The following is a 21256-nucleotide window of genomic DNA, read 5'->3' as shown; positions in this document are numbered from 1 at the left end:
CCTCCAGTTTGGAGAGGGCCTTTTGGAGCTCTGCACTCTCTTTTTGCTTTAAGCACCCCAAATAATTTGGTGTCATCCGCAAACTTGGCCACCTCACTGCTTACTCCTAATTCCAGATTATTTATGAACATGTTAAAAAGCACAGGTCCCAATACAGATCTTTGTGGGACCCCACTGTTTTCATCCCTCCATTGTGATAATTTACCATTTATTCCTATTCTCTGCTTTCTGTTCTTTAATCAGTTACCAATCCATAAGAGGACCTCTCCTCTTATTGCATGACTGCTAATTTTGCTCAAGAGTCTTTAGTAGAGGAATATGTTAAAAGACTTTTGAAAATCCAAGTAGACAATATAAACAATACCCCTCACTGGAACCACTGGAGAAAACTTTGAACTTGAGAATTAGGCAGGTGTGAAACTGGGAGCGGGGCAGCAAAAAATTCTTAAGAGGTTGGTGAGCCGCACTGGGGATTTTTAAAAGAAAGCAATCCTATAAATGTCTACTCATAAGCAACCCTAGTGAATTCAATGGGACTTACTCCTAGGTAACCGCATAGGATTGCAGTTTTATTTTAAGCAAAGATGATAGAAGAGTAGAGCTGTCTAAGCCCCCCCCCCCAGCATATCCCCAGACATTTGCAATGTTACAGGATATGGGGGGGGTTAATCACAGCTGCCACAAAAAAGCCCCCACTGTCAGCCCCTATTTTCCCCCCAAATGCTTTGGAATGTTCAAAGTTTGATTGTAGATCTATTAAAAACATTTTGATAGTGGCAGTTTTCAAGGATGCATATACTGTCCTTTATAATATATATTCAAGGGTGGTTGATGCTAATGATCCCTAGCATGGAATTCACCTTTTTCACAAGTACCACACATTGGGTCAATGTGGTGGTTATTGTTCTTTTAACTGTCCACAACAATCCCAAAGTCTTTCCTGATTAGGCACCCTCAGTTCAGATGCCATCAGTACATATGTGAAGATAGGATTTTTGACCCCCATGTGCATCACTTTACACTTATTTGCTGTATTTACCCATTTTTCTCCATTCACCCAAGTTTGGAGAGATCTTTTTCTACAACACACTTTTTCTAGCTCTTCAGAATCCTTCACCATCCTGACACCAGTGTTCAAGTTCCCTTCATTCAAGAGCAGTCCCATCTCCAACAAATTACAGTAGTCCATTTACACCTGAAAGGTTCCCCCCCCCTGTATCAGCTATATATTTAATTAATTTGCTGCATTGTAGAGACTCAATGCTCACTTTTTCAGAACACTGCAATATCGAGCCAGTGTTTTAGGATGAAAAGTTCAAGAGTCTTGACTGTTCCATGACCTGTGGATCCTGAAGGATGCTCAAGGCTACAATGTTCCTAAACGCTCTTGCAGGAAAGTCCTATTAAATTCGGTAGGACTTAGTCTTGAGTATGCTTGGTTAGATAGCAGTGCTGAGCTGCAATCCTATGGACCATTATAGGAGTAATTCATATTGAACTCAATAGGGCTGCGTAGGCGTGAATAAGACTTTGCTGTCCAGTATGTGAAGAGCAGAGCGCAATGGCTTAATTTCAGCCAGCCAGAGCTCAGGAGGTTTAAATCCTGGAAGCTGCAGGAAAAAAAAAAAATCCAGCCAGGAGAAGGCTGAAATCCTATGCACGCTTATTGGGGAGCAAACCCTGCTGGACACAATGTGATTTACTTCTGATTAGACGTGGATAGGGCGGCGCTGCACGGTCGAAACTCTATAGCCCCTGAAACACGGATTCCTCCCCGCGACCGTTGGAGGGGAACCGTCAGTGCGCGCCCCACCCGACGTGTTCCTCGCAGGACGCTACTACCATGACGAGGCTCTGGCTGTGGGTCGTGCTGGGGCTCGTCGCCGTCGCGGGCAGGCGCGGCAGGAAGGGCTTCCGACCAGGAGCCTATCCCCAAATCACCGACAGGGCCTTTATCCACCAGTATCTCGACGCCCACAACCGACTTCGCTCGGGAGTCACCCCCGCTGCCTCCAACATGTTTTATATGGTGTGTGCCGGAAAGACTCTGGAAGATAGCGGGGGCCGAGGCAGCTGGCGGGGAAGTGAAACGTTTCGTGCCAGACGTGAGCTTAAAGGAGAAGCCTCCAATTTATTCCACCACCCAAGCCTTCCCCATCCTGGTGTCCTGGCTGGGGGATTCTGGGAGTTGTAGTCCAACACGTCTGGAGGACACCAGACTGGGGAAGGCGGCACTGTGTACTACCCTTTTCCAAGACAGGGTGGCGTGCAAATATCCAGTGTCTGTCATTTAAAGAGCTAACTATTCTGAAGGACAAATATTACCATGAGGTAACAGAAGGGAGGTGTTGCAGGTAACTGATTTTGGGTGTCATGAGAGGACCAAAAAAAAGGTACTTTTAAATTTTTTGTTTTATTTTCCCAGAAAGAGGCACGTCTGGAATTTTCTGTAATTACCTAAATAAATTGGCCAGCCTTGGATAGTATGTAATTTAACAAGAGCAGATGCTGGGCATCATTTGATGTTCTGCCTCAGGCAGCAAAATGTCTTAGAGTGGCTCAGTGTTCTTTGAGGATTATCTTTTTATTTAAATGTACACCACACATGGTGTCTCTGAAGACTTACATCCTAGAATGAGGACAGAGTATTGGTTCTTAAAAAGTTAATACAATATTTACTGCTGCTAATGGGTAATTTTTAAGTAGACTTAGACCCAAGCTTAGACTCCAAACCTATGTGAGACTGAGTTATGGGGGTAGTCTGAGAAAGGAAAAGGCATTTCACCTTTGTTCACAAGCCCTTACATTTTCTAGGGCTTAATCCTAAATCTGATTCCAGAACTAAATCCCTAATCAGTTTAGGCCCTGACAGGTGTTGACACATCCTTAATAGTTAGTCTGAGTTAGCCATTTATGACACCCTTTGTGGAATAACTATAAGCAAAAACAATTTGAGGGAAGGGGTGATAAGTCTGCCTCCCCCTAAACCACACACAGTGAAAGTTTGTCCTGAACTCAGTTCAGTGAAAGCTTTGTCATGACCCTAAAAAGTAGCTGTGACCTTTTCCTCCCACCCATAATCCAGTGGGATTTAATATTCCTCCAGTTTCATTGAATGATTATCAGTGACACTGAAAATGGTGTGGTGGTGTTGGAATCAAGTACATTGCGTGTGTGTGTGTCACAATGCATGCCACTGTACTCTGAGGTATATGCCAAGCTGCTCAATATTTTGAAGGAGGTAGGTTTCCCCACTTCCCCAGCGTTGTTTCCAAGGGCAGCTCTTTTCTTTGTACCAAAGGAGTGAATAGATGGGTGCTAAAATTCTACTTACAGGGACCCCATTTAGGTTAGGGATGGGGAACCAGCCCAGCTGACAGGGACTCTGCTGAGGTCCCTCCCCAGGCTCTGCCCCTTCCCCAAGACCCGCCCCTTCAGGGCTAGTAGGGAAAGGAATCTGCTATTATCTACTATCAGTAATAGGAAATAGCAGGAATTCCCCTGCATGCCACTCATCCTCCCAACTGGAAGGGCAAGTGGTACACTAAAGGGAAGCCCTGCTTTTCTCCCCAGTCATGATGGGATGTAACAGCAGGGAGTCCCCTAGCGCACCGTATCCATCCCAGTGGGGAAATGCAGGTGAAGCCACCCAGGCAATGGCATCGCTTCACCCAGCCCATGCTTTCCCCCATTGGGAAGGATGCAGGGTGGGCAAAACTCTTAGCACGCCTCTTGTCTCTGCACTAAAGGAATCCCCACTTAAAAGATTATCTGCCGAGCAAAGGGCTGGATGCGCCTGATCTCGTCTGATCTTGGAAGCTAAGCAGGGTCAGCCCTGGTTAGTACTTGGATGGGAGACTGCCTGGGAATCAGGCTTCCTGCACTGAGCAGGGGGTTGGACTGGATGGTCTTGTAGGCCCTTTCCAATTCTATGATTCTGTGCTCCCACCCATCGTGGGCAGTGTTAAGACTTGACCACCTAGGCATGGGCCCTGGATTTTCTGAGCAGTGCCCCAGATCTTTAGAGCTTCCCCAGCCATCTGCCTTAATACCAACCTGCTTCTTCCCTCTGAACTCAGTAGCCTTACAGTTACTAGGAGACTGTAGGACTCACTCCCTTAACAGATTAATAGGGAGTGTAACATGAAGGCACCAGCCTTTTAAACTAGAAGAGAGACTACCACCTTTCCTTCCAGTCTACTCATTATTTTCAATTAAGTCCAGAGTCCAAAATTGCCTGACAGCTCCACTGTCACCCCACTTTCTCAGAGTGTGACTCTGCACAACCTGCCCAGCCAATTTCTACTAAGCAATGGCACTTGTGCCCTGGGCCATTGCAGGCAGCAAGGCTCTGACAAGAGGAAGAGCAGGCACATTGACTGCTCACATATCAGATTGAGTGCTAGAGGACTTCCTCATCTGTGGCTTCCTTCAAACCTTGAGGGAAAACAGAGGTGGATTTGCTTGCAAAAAGGGTTTGAATGAGCAGCAGTGTCTGAATTTGGGACAAGGTAATGTATGAGTGTACTGCTTGCTGGCTGGCTTGTTTATGTCTGGAGCTTCTTGGCTCTCCAGTCATCTTCCTGGAGTGCACTTGCTTTTTGCATAATCCATGTGGGTGCATGGTTCTCCTTGGCATCAGAAGTTTGCACTAGGCTAGAGAAAGGTGAATAGAAGTGGGAAGAAAATAGGAGGTTCTTACTCTTTTGTGTTCAAAAGCCACAATGCCTTGTGGCACCTTAAAGACTCACAAATTTACTATGGCTAATAACCTTTCATGGACAGGAGTCCACTGTACACAAAGTTATTTTGAAAGATATTGCTTTTCATGTAACTGGAAAAAATAGCTCTTGATGAAATAAAGGTAAAGGAGTCCTGATTATCTCTATTGCATCTGATCCCCCTGAATTAGCTGGGGTTTTGCCCACAGGTGCTTCCCCTTCTGCTGCCTTCCTTGAATCTTTCTGCCTGAGGGTTTTTTTCTGAAATCAAATGCTAATCTCTCCCCTGACTACACATCCCTTTTTTACAAATAAAGGTGTACTTAGGAGACAGAGTCCTTTAAAGACCACACATGCAGTTTAGAGCCTGACAGCTGAGGAACAAATTCTTCATTATTTAAAGTATTAATTATTATATTTTCACTTCCAGGGAAGGGGAGAGGTGCTTAAAGGATTTTCTGCCTCAGGGGCCAAAACAACTTGACTGACTTTGAATCCTACTATGCACCTTGACTGGGGTTTAGGGTGGGGATGCACCATTTGATGCTCTGCTTCAGTCAGCCAAATATCTAGGGATGTACGAAAATCACTTACCTTTCGCGGATTATGCTGATGGTGAGGGAGGGGAGGCGTTCTGTCCCTCCCCCCGGAATCCTGGCCGGGGGGGGGAGGCGCTCCGTTCCTCCCCCCCAGAATCCTCCGCGGCCGGCTATGCTCCGCGGCAGCTCCGCAGAGCAGCCGGCCAGGCCCAGCCAGGCCAGAGCCGTCCGCAGCCGGATTTCCGGCCGCGGAGGGCTCTGGGTAAAAAAACAAAAACAAAAAAACCCGCATATGCAAATGGCTACGGCCGCTGCCATTTGCATTCCTTCTTTTTGGCCGTCTTAATCTACGTAAATATTTACGTAGACTATGACGGCGAAAATAAGGGGAACGCAAATAGCGTAGCGGACGCTATTTGCGTTCCCCTTATTTTCGCCGTCTTCGTCTTTTTACAGACGTGATAGGCTACGTAAATTTTTACGTAGCCTAAAACATCTGGGTAAAAAAAAAAAAAAGGCGTACACAAATGGCGGCAGCTATGGCCGGCCGCCGCCATTTGCGTACGTTTTTTTTTTTTTACCCAGACGTTTTAGGCTACGTAAAAACTTACGTAGCCTATCACGTCTGTAAAAAAAAAAAAAAAACTGCAAATGGCGGCGGCGGCAGCCAGTCGGAAGACCAGCTGCCGCCACAGCCGCCACCAGAGCCGCCGCCGCCCGGAAGATCCGCCCCAGGTAAGTCTCGTCCTGGGGGGATCCACGGGGGGTGGCGGGGGGGTGGCAGACCGTTCTGCCAGAGATTTCGGGGGGCCAAATGCACTGGCATTTGGCCTCCCCGAGATCCGTGGCGGAATTCTCTGCCATCCCTACAAATATCTAGCTGAGGCAGACATGGCTATTGAGACCTGTGGTATGGGAAAAGGTAGCTGAGGTGGTATCGGAATTTATGTGAGGTCGGGAAATAACTGGGGGTACAGAGAGATTTGTGGATGGGGAAACATGTTCAGGACTACATTAAAAAATGTAATCCTAAACATGGTTACTCAGAAGTAAGTCATACTGAGTTCAAAGGGATTTACTCTCAGGTAAGTGTATGTAGGATTGGAGACTTACTCCTTAGTAAATGTGCTCAAACTTGCCTTACCCACCCTGGAGATAGTTCTAATATCTGGATCTAGAGAGAAGCCTGGGGATTGATAACTTTGGTAATTTAAAAAGCAAACAATCAACAACAAAGGTAGCCATGCTGGTCCATGAGAAATAAAAACTCAAAATCCACAGTTGGGCAATACCTTTATTAGGAATTTTGGTTGGTCCAAATAAAGGTATCCAGCTATGCATTTTGGTACTTTAAGAGCTCAATCTTATGGGGATAGACTGCTGCCTCCGAACTCAGAGGCAACTGCCTATCCATTGCAGGGCAGGAGAAGCATGGAGGGTATCGTCCCTTCTGAGCTTCAGCTGCCCTGCATTTGTGGCTAGACAGCCAATTTTGGCTGTCTAGCCATGGGGAGGCGGAGCAGGGGAGGAGGCTGCCAGATGACACATAGGATGTGTTATACTGGCATTTGTGCCTTCCCCGCCCCGGAACGCCCCATTTTCGCCACTCCACACTCCTCTTTGGAGCACGGGGCCATTCCGAGCTGCCTGCAAGGCAGCACAGGAGAGGGGTAAGGTCGGTTCTCCGGGAACTGACTTTGGAATGTGGGCTCTGAGGTCGGTTCCAGGAAACCGACATATCCTACGGCCATCTAGCTGCTGACTAGCTGCCATCGGATTGCTCCCTCCGTGTTGTATAATGATGAGGTTGTGGAAACTTAATATTGCAACAGCTGGTGTAGATTTTAGGATTTCCAGAAATTAGAACTCAAGAACTGTAAAAACAGATATGTTCTAGAATGCCAGAAACTACCAAAATAAAGTATTTGAAACAAATGAGGAGTCACCTTTGGCAGCAGCTCTCTCTGCCTCCTCACCAGGTCTGGGGATCAGGAGCAGCAGACCAACATCCTCCAGTCCTGAGATCTCTGTCTGGTGCTGTTGGACTTGTTGGTGATTGGGGAGTGCAAGTGAGGATTGACTCAGAAGTAAATCCCATTATGTTTAATGGGGGCTACTCCCTAGTAATTGTGTAAGTTTGCAGCCTAAGAGCATGGGTTATTATAGTCTACAATACATTCCCACACTCTCCCTTGCCAGTGTGCCATGTTCAGTTTGCAATTAATTGGTAAATGTTTAAGGTGCCATACAGCTGTTTGATGATCTGAGGCATTCCATCCTCCCCATCTGGATTTGGGTCTTGAAAGACCAAGGAAAAGTGTGGGTGCATGGAGATTAAGTTTTACACAAGTATGATTTGGACATTGCACAGTTCTGTCCTGAAAGCAATCAATTGGCTTGCCTTCTATAAAATTTAAATTATAGTAATTATTTCTAATTATGCACATATTGCATATGTAAATTAGTATATGCAAATGTGTCTCTTTTTTTTTGTGTTATGCCCTGAGCCCCGGGTCTTTTCAGTACTTAGCACTTCCCCTGGCTTCCATATACTCCAACTGTATACTCTAATCACTATCTGTGTGATGGGTAATTGAGATCTAGTGTTGATTTTAGTAATATTTCTGCTGCTTTATTTACTAGGCCAGTATTATTTTTATTGGTGATTGCTTTAAATCTGTAGTGTTAGCTGCTTTGAGGAAAGTGTGTTACAAATTTTAGAAAGGAAAAAAGAGTATTGCACATTCATCAAGTTATGTTCTTGAAAAACAAGCTCTCCTATTATGAGGAGGTTTTTCAGACACTTTCTAAGGGCGCAATCTTACAGCCCTGGGCAGGGTGTCCCAGAATTCAGAGGATATTGCAGACCTGCCTTTTCACAGGAGGATAGAGTGGTTTGTGGGTGGAAGAAAAAAGGCAGATGGTAGAGGAGGTGATCTGTAGGATCCAAAGTCTCACATTCCCCCAACACACCCCTGGCATAGTTATTTTCGGTCCCAATGGTAGAAATGGTAGGGAAAATAAAAAAAGTTCTGCCAGGGCCAACAAAAACATGGAGGGGGAGTGGTGGGGGGAGAGAGAAAAGCTGCCACTACCACCTGCTGCCCCAGCATGAGCTCAGCAGGGCTTTGGATTTGGCACTTCTTCCGTCATGGATTCTTCCTCCTCCACCCCTATAGGATTGCTCTGCCCATGAGTATCTATAATTGCCTGGGTTGCTACCAGACTATTCACTAGCTATACTAGAAGGAAAATAACTTGATGCAAAGTCATCCAAATAAATATTTGCATTTTAAATGTTAAGAGAACTGAAGATGTTATATTAGTATATTTATACCCGTAGTAGAAGTCAGCTAATAAAAATGTGATAAAAGCAGTGCATTATACCATCATATTTTTCAGACATGGGATCTAGCTTTAGCTAAAACAGCTAGAGCATGGGGACACAGATGTGTTTTTGAACATAACCAATTAAGGAAGAAAATAGGAGGAGGCCATCCTGATCCTAAATTTAACCCCCCAGGAGAAAATCTATGGTATGGAAATGCCCGCAGAAGACCATTTAATTTTACTGGTGCCATGAATACATGGTACTCAGAGGTCGTTTTCTACAATTACCAGAACAACTCATGTACACAACTATGCAGTGCTTATTCTCAGGTAACTTTTATTATCTGTTCAAGTAATTTTAAATTTTTGAGTGAAACATCAAGAACCTGGATCATCTGAGACAACAAATATATGAAGTAGCTAATAGGGGTTCTGTAATCATACTCTTTGAAGTAATCACAGTTATGGCAGTTTATAAATAACAAAGAATGGTTGAAATTAATTTAGAGATAATTTCTACATTTCTGAATGGAAAAAAAAATCACTTCAGTTGCATTTGTATAAGCTTACTCAAATTGCAGGCTCTTATAGATCAGAATGGTGGAAGGTTCTTTCTTGTAAAATCTGTAAAAACTCCCTGAGCTACCAGCAGAAAACCAGCACTAAATCTTGTAGGGCATGTGTATACATACTAGCAGAGTTCTTACCATAAAAAGGAAGAGCAAACTGTCTTGGAATAGCCTCTGTGCACAATATACCAAGCAGCTCAAGAATTTTTTATGAATGAGTACCCATTGGGCATCGCTCACAACAGGCAAGGGACTTAATTTCCTACAAAGGCAGAAGTGGAGCAATAAACAGTGACTCCACATGGAATTTGGTGTGAATGGTACCAGGATATTTTTGAGTGTATCCCCAAAACAAGCTGATGTGAATTTGTCCGAAGTATGATGGGATGCCATTCAAAACTGTGGCAATCTGTTCCTTTTCAAGCAACTCCTATTGTTACGGGAAAGTCTGTAGCGGCAGCCAGGGGAGGGGGGCACAGGTGTTTATTTTATTTATTTCTTAATTCATAATACAACTTCTCTATTAAAATGCACAAAGTAGTATACAGTGTTGGATCACTGCCTTGGATCACTGCCTTGTTTATGGATCACTGCCTTGTTGTGGTGTAGGGGCTTGCATAACTCAGTGAAGCCATAAGCTATGCCGTGCAGGGCCACCCAAGACGGACAGGTCATGGCAGAGAGTTCTGACAAATGTGGTCCACTGGAGAAGGAAATGGCAACCCACTCCAGTATTCTCGCCAAGAAAACCCCATGGAACGTATCACAAGGCTAAAAGATATGACGCCGGAAGATGAGACCCTCAGGTCGGAAGGTGTCCAATATACTACTGGGGAAGAGCAGAGGGTATTTCCAAGTAGCGCCAGAAAGAATGAAGCGGCTGGGCCAAAGCCGAAAGGACACTCAGCTGTGGATGTGTCTGGTGGTGAAAAGAAAATCCGATGCTGTAAAGAACAATATTGTTTATGAACCTGGAATGTCAGATCAATGAATCAAGGTAAGCTGGAGGTGGTCAAACATGAGATGGCAAGATTGAACATCGACATCTTGGGAATCAGCGAACTAAAATGGACAGGCATGGGCGAATTTCATTCAGGTGACCATCATATCTACTACTATGGGCAAGAATCCCTTAGAAGAAATGGAGTAGCACTCATAGTCAACAAAAGGGTGGGAAAAGCAGTACTGGGGTACAATCTCAAAAATGATAGAATGATCTCAGTACGAATCCAAGACAAACCATTCAACATCACAGTAATTCAAGTCTATGCCCCAGCCACTGATGCCGAAGAAGCTGAGGTTGATCGATTCTATGAAGACCTACAACACCTTCTAGAACTAACACCAAAAAAAGATGTCCTCTTCATCATAGGGGATTGGAATGCTAAAGTAGGAAGTCAAGAAATCACCGGGATAACAGGCAGGCATGGCCTTGGTGTACAAAATGAAGCAGGATAAAAGCTAATAGAGTTTTGCTTAGAGAACACGCTGATCATAGCAAACACTCTTTTCCAACAGCACAAGAGACGACTCTACACATGGACATCACCAGATGGTCAATATCGAAATCAGATTGATTATGTCCTTTGCAGCCAAAGATGGAGAAGCTCCATACAGTCAGTCAAAACAAGACCTGGAGCTGACTGTGGCTCAGATCATGAGCTGCTTCTTGCAAAATTTCGGCTTAAATTGAAGAACGTAGGGAAAACCACTAAACCATTCCGGTATGACCTCAATCATATCCCTTATGAATATACAGTGGAGGTGAGGAATAGATTTCAGGGATTAGACCTGATAGACAGAGTGCCTGAGGAACTATGGACAGAGGTCCATAACATTGTTCAGGAGGCAGCAACTCAATCTATCCCAAAGAAAAAGAAATGCAAGAAAGCCAAGTGGCTGTCTGATGAGGCTTTACAAGTCGCTGAGGAAAGAAGGGAAGGGAAAAGCAAGGGAGAAAGGGGAAGATATATCCAACTGAATGCAGAGTTCCAGAGAATAGCAAGGAGAGACAAGAAGGCCTTCTTAAATGAACAATGCAAAGAAATCAAGGAAAACAACAGAATGGGAAAGACTAGAGATCTCTTCAAGAAAATTGGAGATCTCAAGGGAACGTTTTGTGCAAAGACGGGCATGATAAAGGACAAAGAAGGCAGGGACCTAACAGAAGCAGATGAGATTAAGAAGAGGTGGAAAGAATACACAGAAGAACTATACAGGAAAGATCTGAATGTCCCTGATAGCCATGATAGTGCAGTCACTGAACTTGAGCCGGACATCCTCGAGAGTGAAGTCAAGTGGGCCTTAGGAAGCATTAGTAACAACAGAGCTAGCGGAGATGACAGTATTCCAGCCGAGCTATTTAAAATCCTAAAAGATGATGCTGTTAAAGTGCTGCATTCAATATGCCAACAAATTTGGAACACTCAACAATGGCCGCGAGACTGGAAAAGGTCAGTTTACATTCCAATTCCAAAGAAGGGCAACACCAAAGAGTGTTCAAACTACCGCACAATTGCGCTCATTTCACATGCCAGCAAGGTGATGCTCAAAATCCTACAAGCTAGGCTTCAGCAGTATGCGAACCGAGAACTACCGGAAGTACAAGCTGGGTTTCGAAGAGGCAGAGGAACTAGAGATCAAATCGCCAACATTCGCTGCATCATGGAGAAAGCAAGAGAATTCCAGAAAAATGTCTATTTCTGCTTCATTGACTACGCTAAGGCCTTTGAACAAACTGTGGCAAATTCTTAAAGTGATGGGAGTACCAGACCACCTTACCTGTCTCCTGAGAAACCTGTACGAGGGTCAAGAAGCAACAGTAAGAACCAGACATGGAACAACTGAGTGGTTCAAAATTGGGAAAGGAGAACGACAAGGCTGCATATTGTCACCCTGCTTATTTAAATTATATGCAGAGTACATCATGAGAAATGCCGGGTTGGATGAATCAGAGGTCGGAATTAAGATTGCTGGGAGAATTATCAACAACCTCCGATATGCAGACGATACCACCCTAATGGCAGAAAGCAAAGAGGATCTAAAGAGCCTCTTGTTGAGGGTGAAAGAGGAGAGTGCAAAAGCTGGTTTGAAACTCAACATTAAGAAAACTAAGATCATGGCATCTGGCCCTATCACTTCCTGGCATATAGAAGGGGAAGAAATGGAAGCAGTGACAGATTTTACTTTCTTGGGCTCCAAGATCACTGCAGACGGTGACGGTAGCCATGAAATTAAAAGACGCTTGCTCCTTGGGAGAAAAGCTATGGCAAACCTAGACAGCATAGTAAGAAGCAGAGACATCACCTTGCCGACAAAAGTCCGTCTAATCAAAGCTATGGTTTTCCCAGTAGTAATGTATGGCTGTGAGAGCTGGACTATAAGGAAGGCTGAGCGCCGAAGAATTGATGCTTTCGAACTGTGGTGCTGGAGAAGATACGAGTTCCCTGGACTGCAAGGAGGTCAAATCAGTCAATCCTAAAGGAAATCAACCCTGAGTGCTCATTGAAAGGACAGATACTGAAGCAGAAGCTCAAATAGTTTGGCCACCTAATGCGAAGAGAAAACTCTCTGGAAAAGACCCTGATGCTGGGAAAGACTGAAGGCAAAAGGAGAAGGGGACGGCAGAGGATGAGATGGCTAGATAGCATCACCGATGCAATTAATATGAACTTGAGCACGCTCCGGGAGAGAGCGCAGGACAGGAAGGCCTGGCGTGCTATGGTCCATGGGGTCACGAAGAGTCGAACATGACTGAACAACAACAACAACCAGTATACAATGTTAAAACAAAACAGAAATCAAACTGCAGAAAACTCTAAACATATAAACCAGTAGAGTCTTCTTTAGTACTTTGTTGTAAATGTTTGGCAAAATTGGAGGATAGATATAGCTAGGAGGACAAGGAACTTTGTATAACACCCATGTTCCTCTAATGCATGGGATAAAATAATGAGGAAATCATCTATTGCAACTCAATGCCTTTATCTTAAAGCAAGCATTTATCTCACCATACATCCAGTTGATGGACTCTTTGGTGAAGAGATGATTTAATAGTCCATTTTATGTAAGGACTTCCCCCTTGTGGTATAAAGATGATGAAAGACCTAATGCATGTTCTATATCATTGTTTTTATAATACCTGGAATGAAACCAATAGACACCCTTCTTTGATAAGGTGCAGGGTTGCCCATCCTATCAAATTGTTGATTTTTAAAAAATCAAATGGTAATGATAGATATGTTACTAATAAGTTGCACATTTTGCTGTGTGTGATTCCAAGATTAGGAATGATTTTGTTGATCTTCATTCATTAATGTGTAAGGCACAATTCGCATGGGAAGATTATTTGCATTACTGTTTTCCTGATACATGTCCTTGATCATGTTTGTTTTACTTTCTCTGACTACATAATATTCTGACAACTTTGGTCATGCAATAAAACTTTGTTTACAGTTCATAGTTATTATAGTACCTAGTGGCATAACATTTTCAGTAAACAGAATGTTGCTAAAATTCAAAACACCAAATTATAATTTGTATGATACAATTGGGACCTGGAAGAAGATGTTGAGAATACTGTTCAGGGTTCTAGCCACCAGACATGCCATATTCCATTCCCCCTGCCCCCAGGTTTTCCATTTTCCCTCCCCTCCAACCATCACCCAGCATTCTGTGGCTGCTGAGCATGCTCAGTCCTCATTGGACTGTTTTGAGAGGTTTCTAACATTTGCTTGTATTTCTGCAAACCTTGGAATTCCCCTGAACCTTCTTATACCTCCCTCGTGTTTTTGAATGGTGTTGTTTTGGCTACATAAGGACCAGCACTTGGAGAATTTGGTGTGCCATTAAGTTTTGGGTGATGGTTACAAAATTTTCTTTATTTGTATCCAAACAGTAAACAATGGATAAGATTAACTTCTTTAAGGGTGCAATGCCATGCATGTTTAGACAGAAAAAAGTCCTACAACGCCCAGCATGGAATACTAGGGGTTGTAGTACTGTTTTCTGTCTAAACATGCATAGGATTGTGCCCTACATAGAACTTATTTTAATATTGCAGATATGGTATTGCTGCTCTGACATATAACCATTTCTGCTGAATACTAATATTAGGTACACAGATGTCTTTGCCCAAATGCCAATAAAGCTACAGGGGAGAAATCTGAGGATGAACTTAATTTTAGAGATGGGTAACTATTAGCAGAGCTTGCAACTTATTTTATAAAATAAACCTTTTTTTCCAGCTTGTTTGGGCTACTACTTATAAGATTGGCTGTGCTGTTGTTTTCTGCCATAAACTGGGTCGCCATAGAAATATTGAAAATGTCGTGTGCAATTATGGTCCACCGTAAGTTAACAAATGTTAAAGAAAATATATATTAGCTCAGATTTGTGTTTATTATTCATATAAAAAGTATTTTGAAATGCAAAATTATGTGGCTGTTTGCAGTTGCATTACTGAGGGTAGTAATTTTGGATTTTGTAAGTTGATTCACATTTGTATTAATGACTTCAAAAGCATCTGTTATCCAGTCATGACTTTGTTTAACAATGAATTGTCTGACCTAAAACAAACAACCACCAACAGTTCTAAAACAGCTAAGAACTCAAGAACATGAGACAGTAGAAATGTATTCAATTTTTAGTTCTGTCACACCTGAATCCAAAACTTACATACTAGGAGGAGGCCATAGCTCAGTAATGTAACACATAATTTGCATGTAGAAGGTCCCAGGTTCATTCGCTCTAGTATCTTCGGGTAAAGGATCAGGTAGCAGGTGTTGAGAAAGACCTGCCTGACACAGAGAAGAGCCACTGTCAATCAAAGTAGATAAGATTTAACTTCATTTGTTAAACTGTCATTGAATTTAAAGGAGCTTTCTTTCAAGTAAAAAGGCGTCAACTTTATCGCCAGTTCAGTATAGTCTTCCAAAGGAATGATCTAAAAGCTCCAGTTAATGAATCCTCTAAACGAGTGGCTTTCAGACTTTCCAACTTCAGAGGCTCATTCCACATCAAATGATCAGATGAGGAAGTCTTACGTGTCTGTCACAGCACCTCTAACAGCAGTGTTTCAGAGAATTGTACTCTAGGATGCACAACCAGCTCACACACAGCAGCACTGACTAAGCCTACTGAGCCTTATTGTCCTCACTCCTGCGTAAATGTTGGTTGCTTCCAGTTGAGGCTTTTGTGGCACCATTGCCCTACCTCATTCAGAATTTTACAGCAGGTCCAGATGACAATATCTTCCACTCGTAGCCCTCCCATTTTTTTCCACCCCTTCTATCCCTTTCATTCCTGGTGAAAATCCATTAAGAGGAAAAAAGAAGGAATTGCTGCAGTATACCTTCTGACTGGTAGCACTAGGAGCCCACTGTCTAGAAGCAGGCAAAGAGTTAAGCCAATATTCCAGGGGATAGTGGTGGGCAAGCTGCCTTCATGGAGGCTTGGCTGCTATTAAGCTTTCAAAGAATCCCTTGGCTTCCTTGGGACACTGTAGATAGAAAACGTAGGAAGGATTTGTATTAATTGAAAGGCTTCAATTAAAGTTCCCTCAATCACAATACAAATTTGTGGGGGAACAAACTTCTTCCTTTACTGTCTGCATGCAGCATGTTCTAGATCTGCTATGACTTTTGTTGATTTTCATTTCTCAGAAAAGGATGAGAAGGTGCTGGCCACCTGTTCCAACCCCACCCCACCCCTGCTTTTTCCAACTGGTATTCAGTGGCATATAATCTCTGAACATAGATGTTCCATTTAGGGATCATGGCTGCAAGTCATTCATACTGCTAGCCATGAATCTGACTAAGGAAAGGAAAGGTTCCTCCTGTGCAAGCACCGGGTCATTACTGACTCCTAGAGGGACGCCGCTAGCGCTGGCGTTTTCATGGCAGACTATAGCGGGGTGGTTTACCAGTGCCTTCCCCAGTCGTGACTACCTTTCCCCCAGCAAGCTGGGTACTCATTTTACCAACCTCGGATGGATGGAGGGCTGAGTCGACCTGAGCTGGCTACCCGAGACCCGGCTTCCGATGGGATCGAACTCAGGTCGTGGGAAGAGTTTTGGTTGCAATACTGCCACCTACCACTCTGGGCCACACGAGGCTCATTAAAGGAAAGGTTCCTGCTGTGCAAGCACCGGGTCATTACTGACCCCTAGAGGGACTCCGCTTGCACTGGCGTTTTCATGGCAGACTGTAGCGGAGTACCCTTTTTAAAAGTCAGCTAAGCTAGTAGCCATCACCTCTGGAGTAAATTCCATAAGTTAAGGCCTAACTACACATGATGTTAAATACATCAACTGCAGTGTTGTGTGATGTTTTTAATAATAAACGGAGGGTGAGGTTTAACCCTTCCTATGTTCCTGACAAACATCTCTTCCTCCCCATTTATTTAATTATTTATTTATTAGATCTGTATACCACCCAGCTGGCAAATGTCCTTCGGGGGAGTTTACAGTCATAAAACCAAACAACAACAATAAAATAACCATAAATAAATGAATACAACAATACAAGTAAAATAATACAATATAAACATCACAAACATTAAAAAATAATAAAAACACTGAGGAGCCAGCAGTACAATGAATAAAGTAGCAGATTAAAGATTAAGGGAGCAATTCTATGGCCGCTACACAGCAGCAAGGCAGCCATAGGATATGGTGTTTTCCGGGAACTGACCTTGGAGAGGGCGCTCCAAGGTCAGTTCCTGGAGAACCGACCTCCCCCCAATCCCGCACTGCCTTGGAGGCAGCGCGGAACAGCTCCATCCTCCGCGCTCACAAGAGGAACATTGAATGACCAGAAAGGGGCATGGCTGGAGGCATTCCAGGGCAGGGAGAGTGTAGCTGTCTGTACGACACATCCTGTGTGTCGTACAGCAGCCTCCTTCCCCGCTCAGCCCTCCCACAACTGAAAATACAGGGCAGGAGGAGCACGGAAGAACCTTCTCCTGCCCTGCTTTGGATAGGCAGTTCTCAATAGGATTGTGCCCTAAATGCCTACTTAAAAAGGAAGGTCTTAACCTGGTGTCTAAATGTATACAGTGAAGATACCAGGCAGATCTCCTTGGGAAGGGCATTCCATGGACAGGGGGCACTACAGAGAGGTTATTTTCCTGGTAGCCATCCATTGCACCATTGTGGGAAGCAGCACCCAGAGAAGACCCTCCAAAGATTATCTTAGCAATTGGACAGGAACATATTACTGAATGTCCTCTGCAGATATGTGTACAAGTGTACAGACTTTCAGAGATACATTTTTCAAAGGTCCCTGAGATAGGTGTATCTTCAGAGGTAATCCAACAATGCACACACACTTATAGATATCTTTGAAAACAAGGGCATTTGATTGAACACACAAGAATCAGAAATATACACAATAATTACTCTTGGAATTAGCTGGTTGGGAAAAGGCACTATATGAACTCTAGAATGGACTCAATCAGTTCATAAATTACTAACAAGCCTATACATATTAAGCAAATGAAACAAAAGGCAAATTGAATAATGTAAGCACCCGTGCACAGAATTCAAATGGTGGGGAAAATAGCTGAAAAATCCATTTGGCATCTAAGCTGAAGACTGTGGTGCACAGAAAACTAGGCTGCAGACATGCATGGAGAGTCTGAGTGGATGGCACTCGTCTAGTTCTGAGAGAATTACAGAGGTCAGAGCTAAGCAACTTGGGGCAGTGATGGGAGAGAGTGAAAGGTTCAGAGGTGACATTGCAAGAGCAGGAAGGAGAAAAGAGCTTGCAGAGGCCTGTCTGTAGCGGTGTGCAGTGCGCCAAGGCTAGTCCTTGCACATGGTCACTGTGAGAAATGGGGACAATGGGATTTGAGTTACCTTTATCTAATTCACACACTCCAGTTTCCACTGCCTTGTACACAGTCCACTTCTTCTCGTTTCCTCTTTCAGAAGTTCATTGTGCAGAAGGGGCTCCAGGACACATTACATATCAAGCCAGCTTCTCTGGAGAATATAGCTTGATTGCAATGAGGATGAAGAGGAAACAAAAAGAAGACCCTAAAAGGAAGCCTGGCCACAGTCCTTCTTACTAGACAACCAGGGCAAAGCTACACCAAAGTGGCCAGGCTTCTGCCAAAACCATTCAAAAATAGACCAAATTTCCACATACACTATCATATGATAGGAAAGTAGGTATGGGGGGAAGTTACAGTTTTAAGAGGATGGACCTTGAGAAGACAGGAGAGGGCTTAAAAGATACTTTTCCTGGGATTTCGTTAGATTCTTCCTACAGACAGTGTTGGGGTGTGGGAAAACTACTGAGATTTCAGCTAAAGAAATCCTCAAAAGAGGCTGCAGTTATGTCACCACTTCAGCTAAACAGGGACCTAGATGGGCAGAATGCATGTTCTAGGTAAAGGGGTTTGTGGGACTCAAACAGAACCCCAGGTTCCATTGCTTAGAGTGATTTCAGCAGAATGAAAGCCAAGGAAACAACCAGGACTAACTGGGCTTGTCATGCAATCAAGTGATTTCAGTGGAAGATGCTTGCCTTGGGTAGCTAGGACCCAAGTGATTTCAGTAAAGTGGGACCAGCTAGAGTCACTGGAACCCTGAGGGCTTGAAGCCCAGGGTTTTTATAGGGTTCAAACAAAGCCTACAGTAAAAAGCTGCTCCCATTAGTTATAGAGCCATTGTATAACGTAGGAGCATAAAATCTCAGGACATATAGCCAACATGCCTTTTGCACGACTGAATTTTATACACATACAGACCAGAGACAGAGTTCTGTGTGGCCATCTCTGTACACTTGCAAAGACATAAGCAAGCTCAGTTTCATGAAGACTGACAACACAATCCTATATGTGTCTGCTCAGAAATAGGCCCCAAAGGGGGTGGGTGGGGGTTGGTTGGTTGGTTGGTTGCAGGAGTACGTCTGGCTTTGGAGTCAAAGCCCCTTCATTCCCCTGTGACACCCAAGGATTAGACCTGTAGCCACCAGCGAAGGAAGAGACAAGGTATGTCTGTCTACCCTCATCAGCATGAGTGGCAGGGCTTTGGAAGTGACAGAGGATCCATCACTTCACTCCTCCCAGTTCAACCCTACTTAGGACAGCTTTCTTATTATTTCTGTGTATGTCACAATTTATATCCAGTGTACATCATAAGGCTGTTCAACTCAAGACACTCCACTGTGTTACCTAGTTGTATGAGTTGATGTCTTAACACATAGGCATAGGCTATTTATTTGCTACATCTAAATATATATTTGCAATAGTTTGCATTTCAGTCGTCAGTTTAGTTTGTGTACTGAATGCCATAATACATTATGAAAAATTTGTTCTTTAGGGGCAACTACCCATTGAGACCTTATAAAGCGGGACAGCCATGTAGCACATGCCCAGAAGGAGACACTTGTCAAAATAATCTCTGTAGTAAGTATAGAATTGAATGAAGTAATATTCATGGAAAACAAGACAAAGGCAATTATCATATATATATATATATATATATGAAAGTCAGTTTCTGGGTTCCATCATTTCATGCTGTAATAAGACTTCCTAATAAGTTCAAGGCATGGAACTCAGGGCAGGACAATACATGTAGAAGTTTTGGTTCCCAGTGGCTTCCAATTAGTTCCTTGAGACAAAGCAAACAGGTTGCAATCAGCAAAATCTTTTATCTCCAAAAAATCGTATATATCCCCTTTTTCCAGGAAATCCTGAACGTGAGAAAGAAAACATGAAGCGTATGTATTACAGTTAAATTTTATATCTTAAATTTACTTAAAAAGCAAATTAATATTAAGTAACAATTATTTTAATTGGTTTTAATAGGCTATGCACGATGGTTTCCACCGTGGGAACACCGGATTAAGTGTGATGAATACTGTATTGCTGTTGCAGTTCTAAGACCATCAGTAATGCTTCTAGCATTTGCAGCTGTTTACTGTTTACAACAACGTTATCAAGGTTTAAATTTGCAAACATAAACTATTTGATATGTATATAACGCAAATATTAACATGCCCATTAATATCTAGGATAACTAGCAGCTCATATTTACATGGATATGAATAGTATTTTCCTGCACTTTTATGTTTTTAAAGTAGATTTGATTACTGTCATTATATGATTCTTGCAATTTTATCACATTATAAAAAGTTACTTGTTCCATCTTAATGACTAGGGAATATTTTTAAAATCAGAAAAATACACATATACATTGTATATAGATATATAAATATAATAATATATGGTATGTTCAGTGCACAATATAATAGGAATCTTTCTGGCTCACAGAAAGTTTGTGTGTCAGGAAATCTAGGATTGTTCCCACACCTGGCTTTTTATCTAGAATTTATATCCTTTGTTCACTCACTGTTTATGGAGCATCCATATGATGCTGTCTTCAAGTCACTGCAGTCTAGTGTTCCTTTCAGACCTTTTTTGTAATAAAATGCTATTGCAGCATCAGTTTGTCTAGTGTGGACAACCAAAACACTATTAAGGCTTTTCAAGGATCCTGTGCCTTTAAAATTAACATTTCCAGTTTGCAGGTTCAGCCTGTTTTAGTGCTTGTTGTTGATCCCAGCTGTGGCATTTAGAGTAGCCTGTTCATTCAACCTTGTATAGCTTCTCTGAATTGCTCAATGTCAGTTTCTGTTCCTGCAGTGGGAAAGGCTTTAATTAGTGCTTTCCACATGTTACTTTCATCACAAAGCAGCACATAATCAAACAGGAAATCAGTAATTAAACCTTCCACCCCCATAAAAGCAGAAACTCTCATTGGGGCAATTCAGAGAGGCTATGAAAGGGGCAATTAGGCCATTCACCACTAATGCCTCCACCAGGATCATGAGGATGCAATAAAACTGGCTGAATCTGCAAACAAACTTTTTATTGATGCTGCGAATGACCTTTACTGAATGGGACTTTACATATAAGAGGAATTTTTCTAGGACTATGGGAAAAGGGCACTGCTGCATAATATAGTGCTATGAAATATCTGTTTTAATTCTGCTTCCTCAGAAAAGCAACACTTCAGCAGTACTAAAGGATTCTAATTAAGTAACCCAGGGCTTGAACAGCAAGATCTGAGTTTGGGGTCTAATCAAGT

General features: G+C 43.1%; 1 protein-coding gene across 1 annotated transcript; it reads left to right on the top strand.

The window, feature by feature from the left end:
* The first annotated feature begins 1817 nt into the window (after positions 1-1817).
* On the top strand, positions 1818-20317 carry LOC146339883 (GLIPR1-like protein 1). The gene is made up of 6 exons (XM_084810477.1): positions 1818-2029; positions 8663-8920; positions 14406-14509; positions 19487-19572; positions 19854-19886; positions 19975-20317. Exons 1-6 carry the CDS (start codon positions 1844-1846, stop codon positions 20127-20129), a joined length of 822 nt encoding a protein of 273 aa, XP_084666603.1. The 5' UTR covers positions 1818-1843; the 3' UTR covers positions 20130-20317.
* Positions 20318-21256: the final 939 nt, after the last annotated feature.

Source organism: Heloderma suspectum, chromosome 7 (genome assembly GCF_057233095.1).
Source record: "Heloderma suspectum isolate Gila_16-S chromosome 7, 16-S_ref, whole genome shotgun sequence".
Lineage (NCBI taxonomy): Eukaryota > Metazoa > Chordata > Lepidosauria > Squamata > Helodermatidae > Heloderma > Heloderma suspectum.
The sequence above is the reverse complement of the archived record's forward strand: the minus strand, read 5'-3'. Positions and strand labels throughout refer to the sequence as shown.

What these genes read in the sequence shown, in the direction of transcription:
- LOC146339883 (XM_084810477.1), top strand. Translation starts at nt 1,844, where the DNA reads ATGACGAGGCTCTGGCTGTGGGTCGTGCTGGGGCTCGTCGCCGTCGCG. An exon ending in TTGTCAAAATAATCTCTGTA is followed by an intron (nt 19,573 to 19,853) that starts GTAAGTATAGAA and finishes CCCTTTTTCCAG; the next exon opens with GAAATCCTGAACGTGAGAAA. An exon ending in TGAGAAAGAAAACATGAAGC is followed by an intron (nt 19,887 to 19,974) that starts GTATGTATTACA and finishes TGGTTTTAATAG; the next exon opens with GCTATGCACGATGGTTTCCA.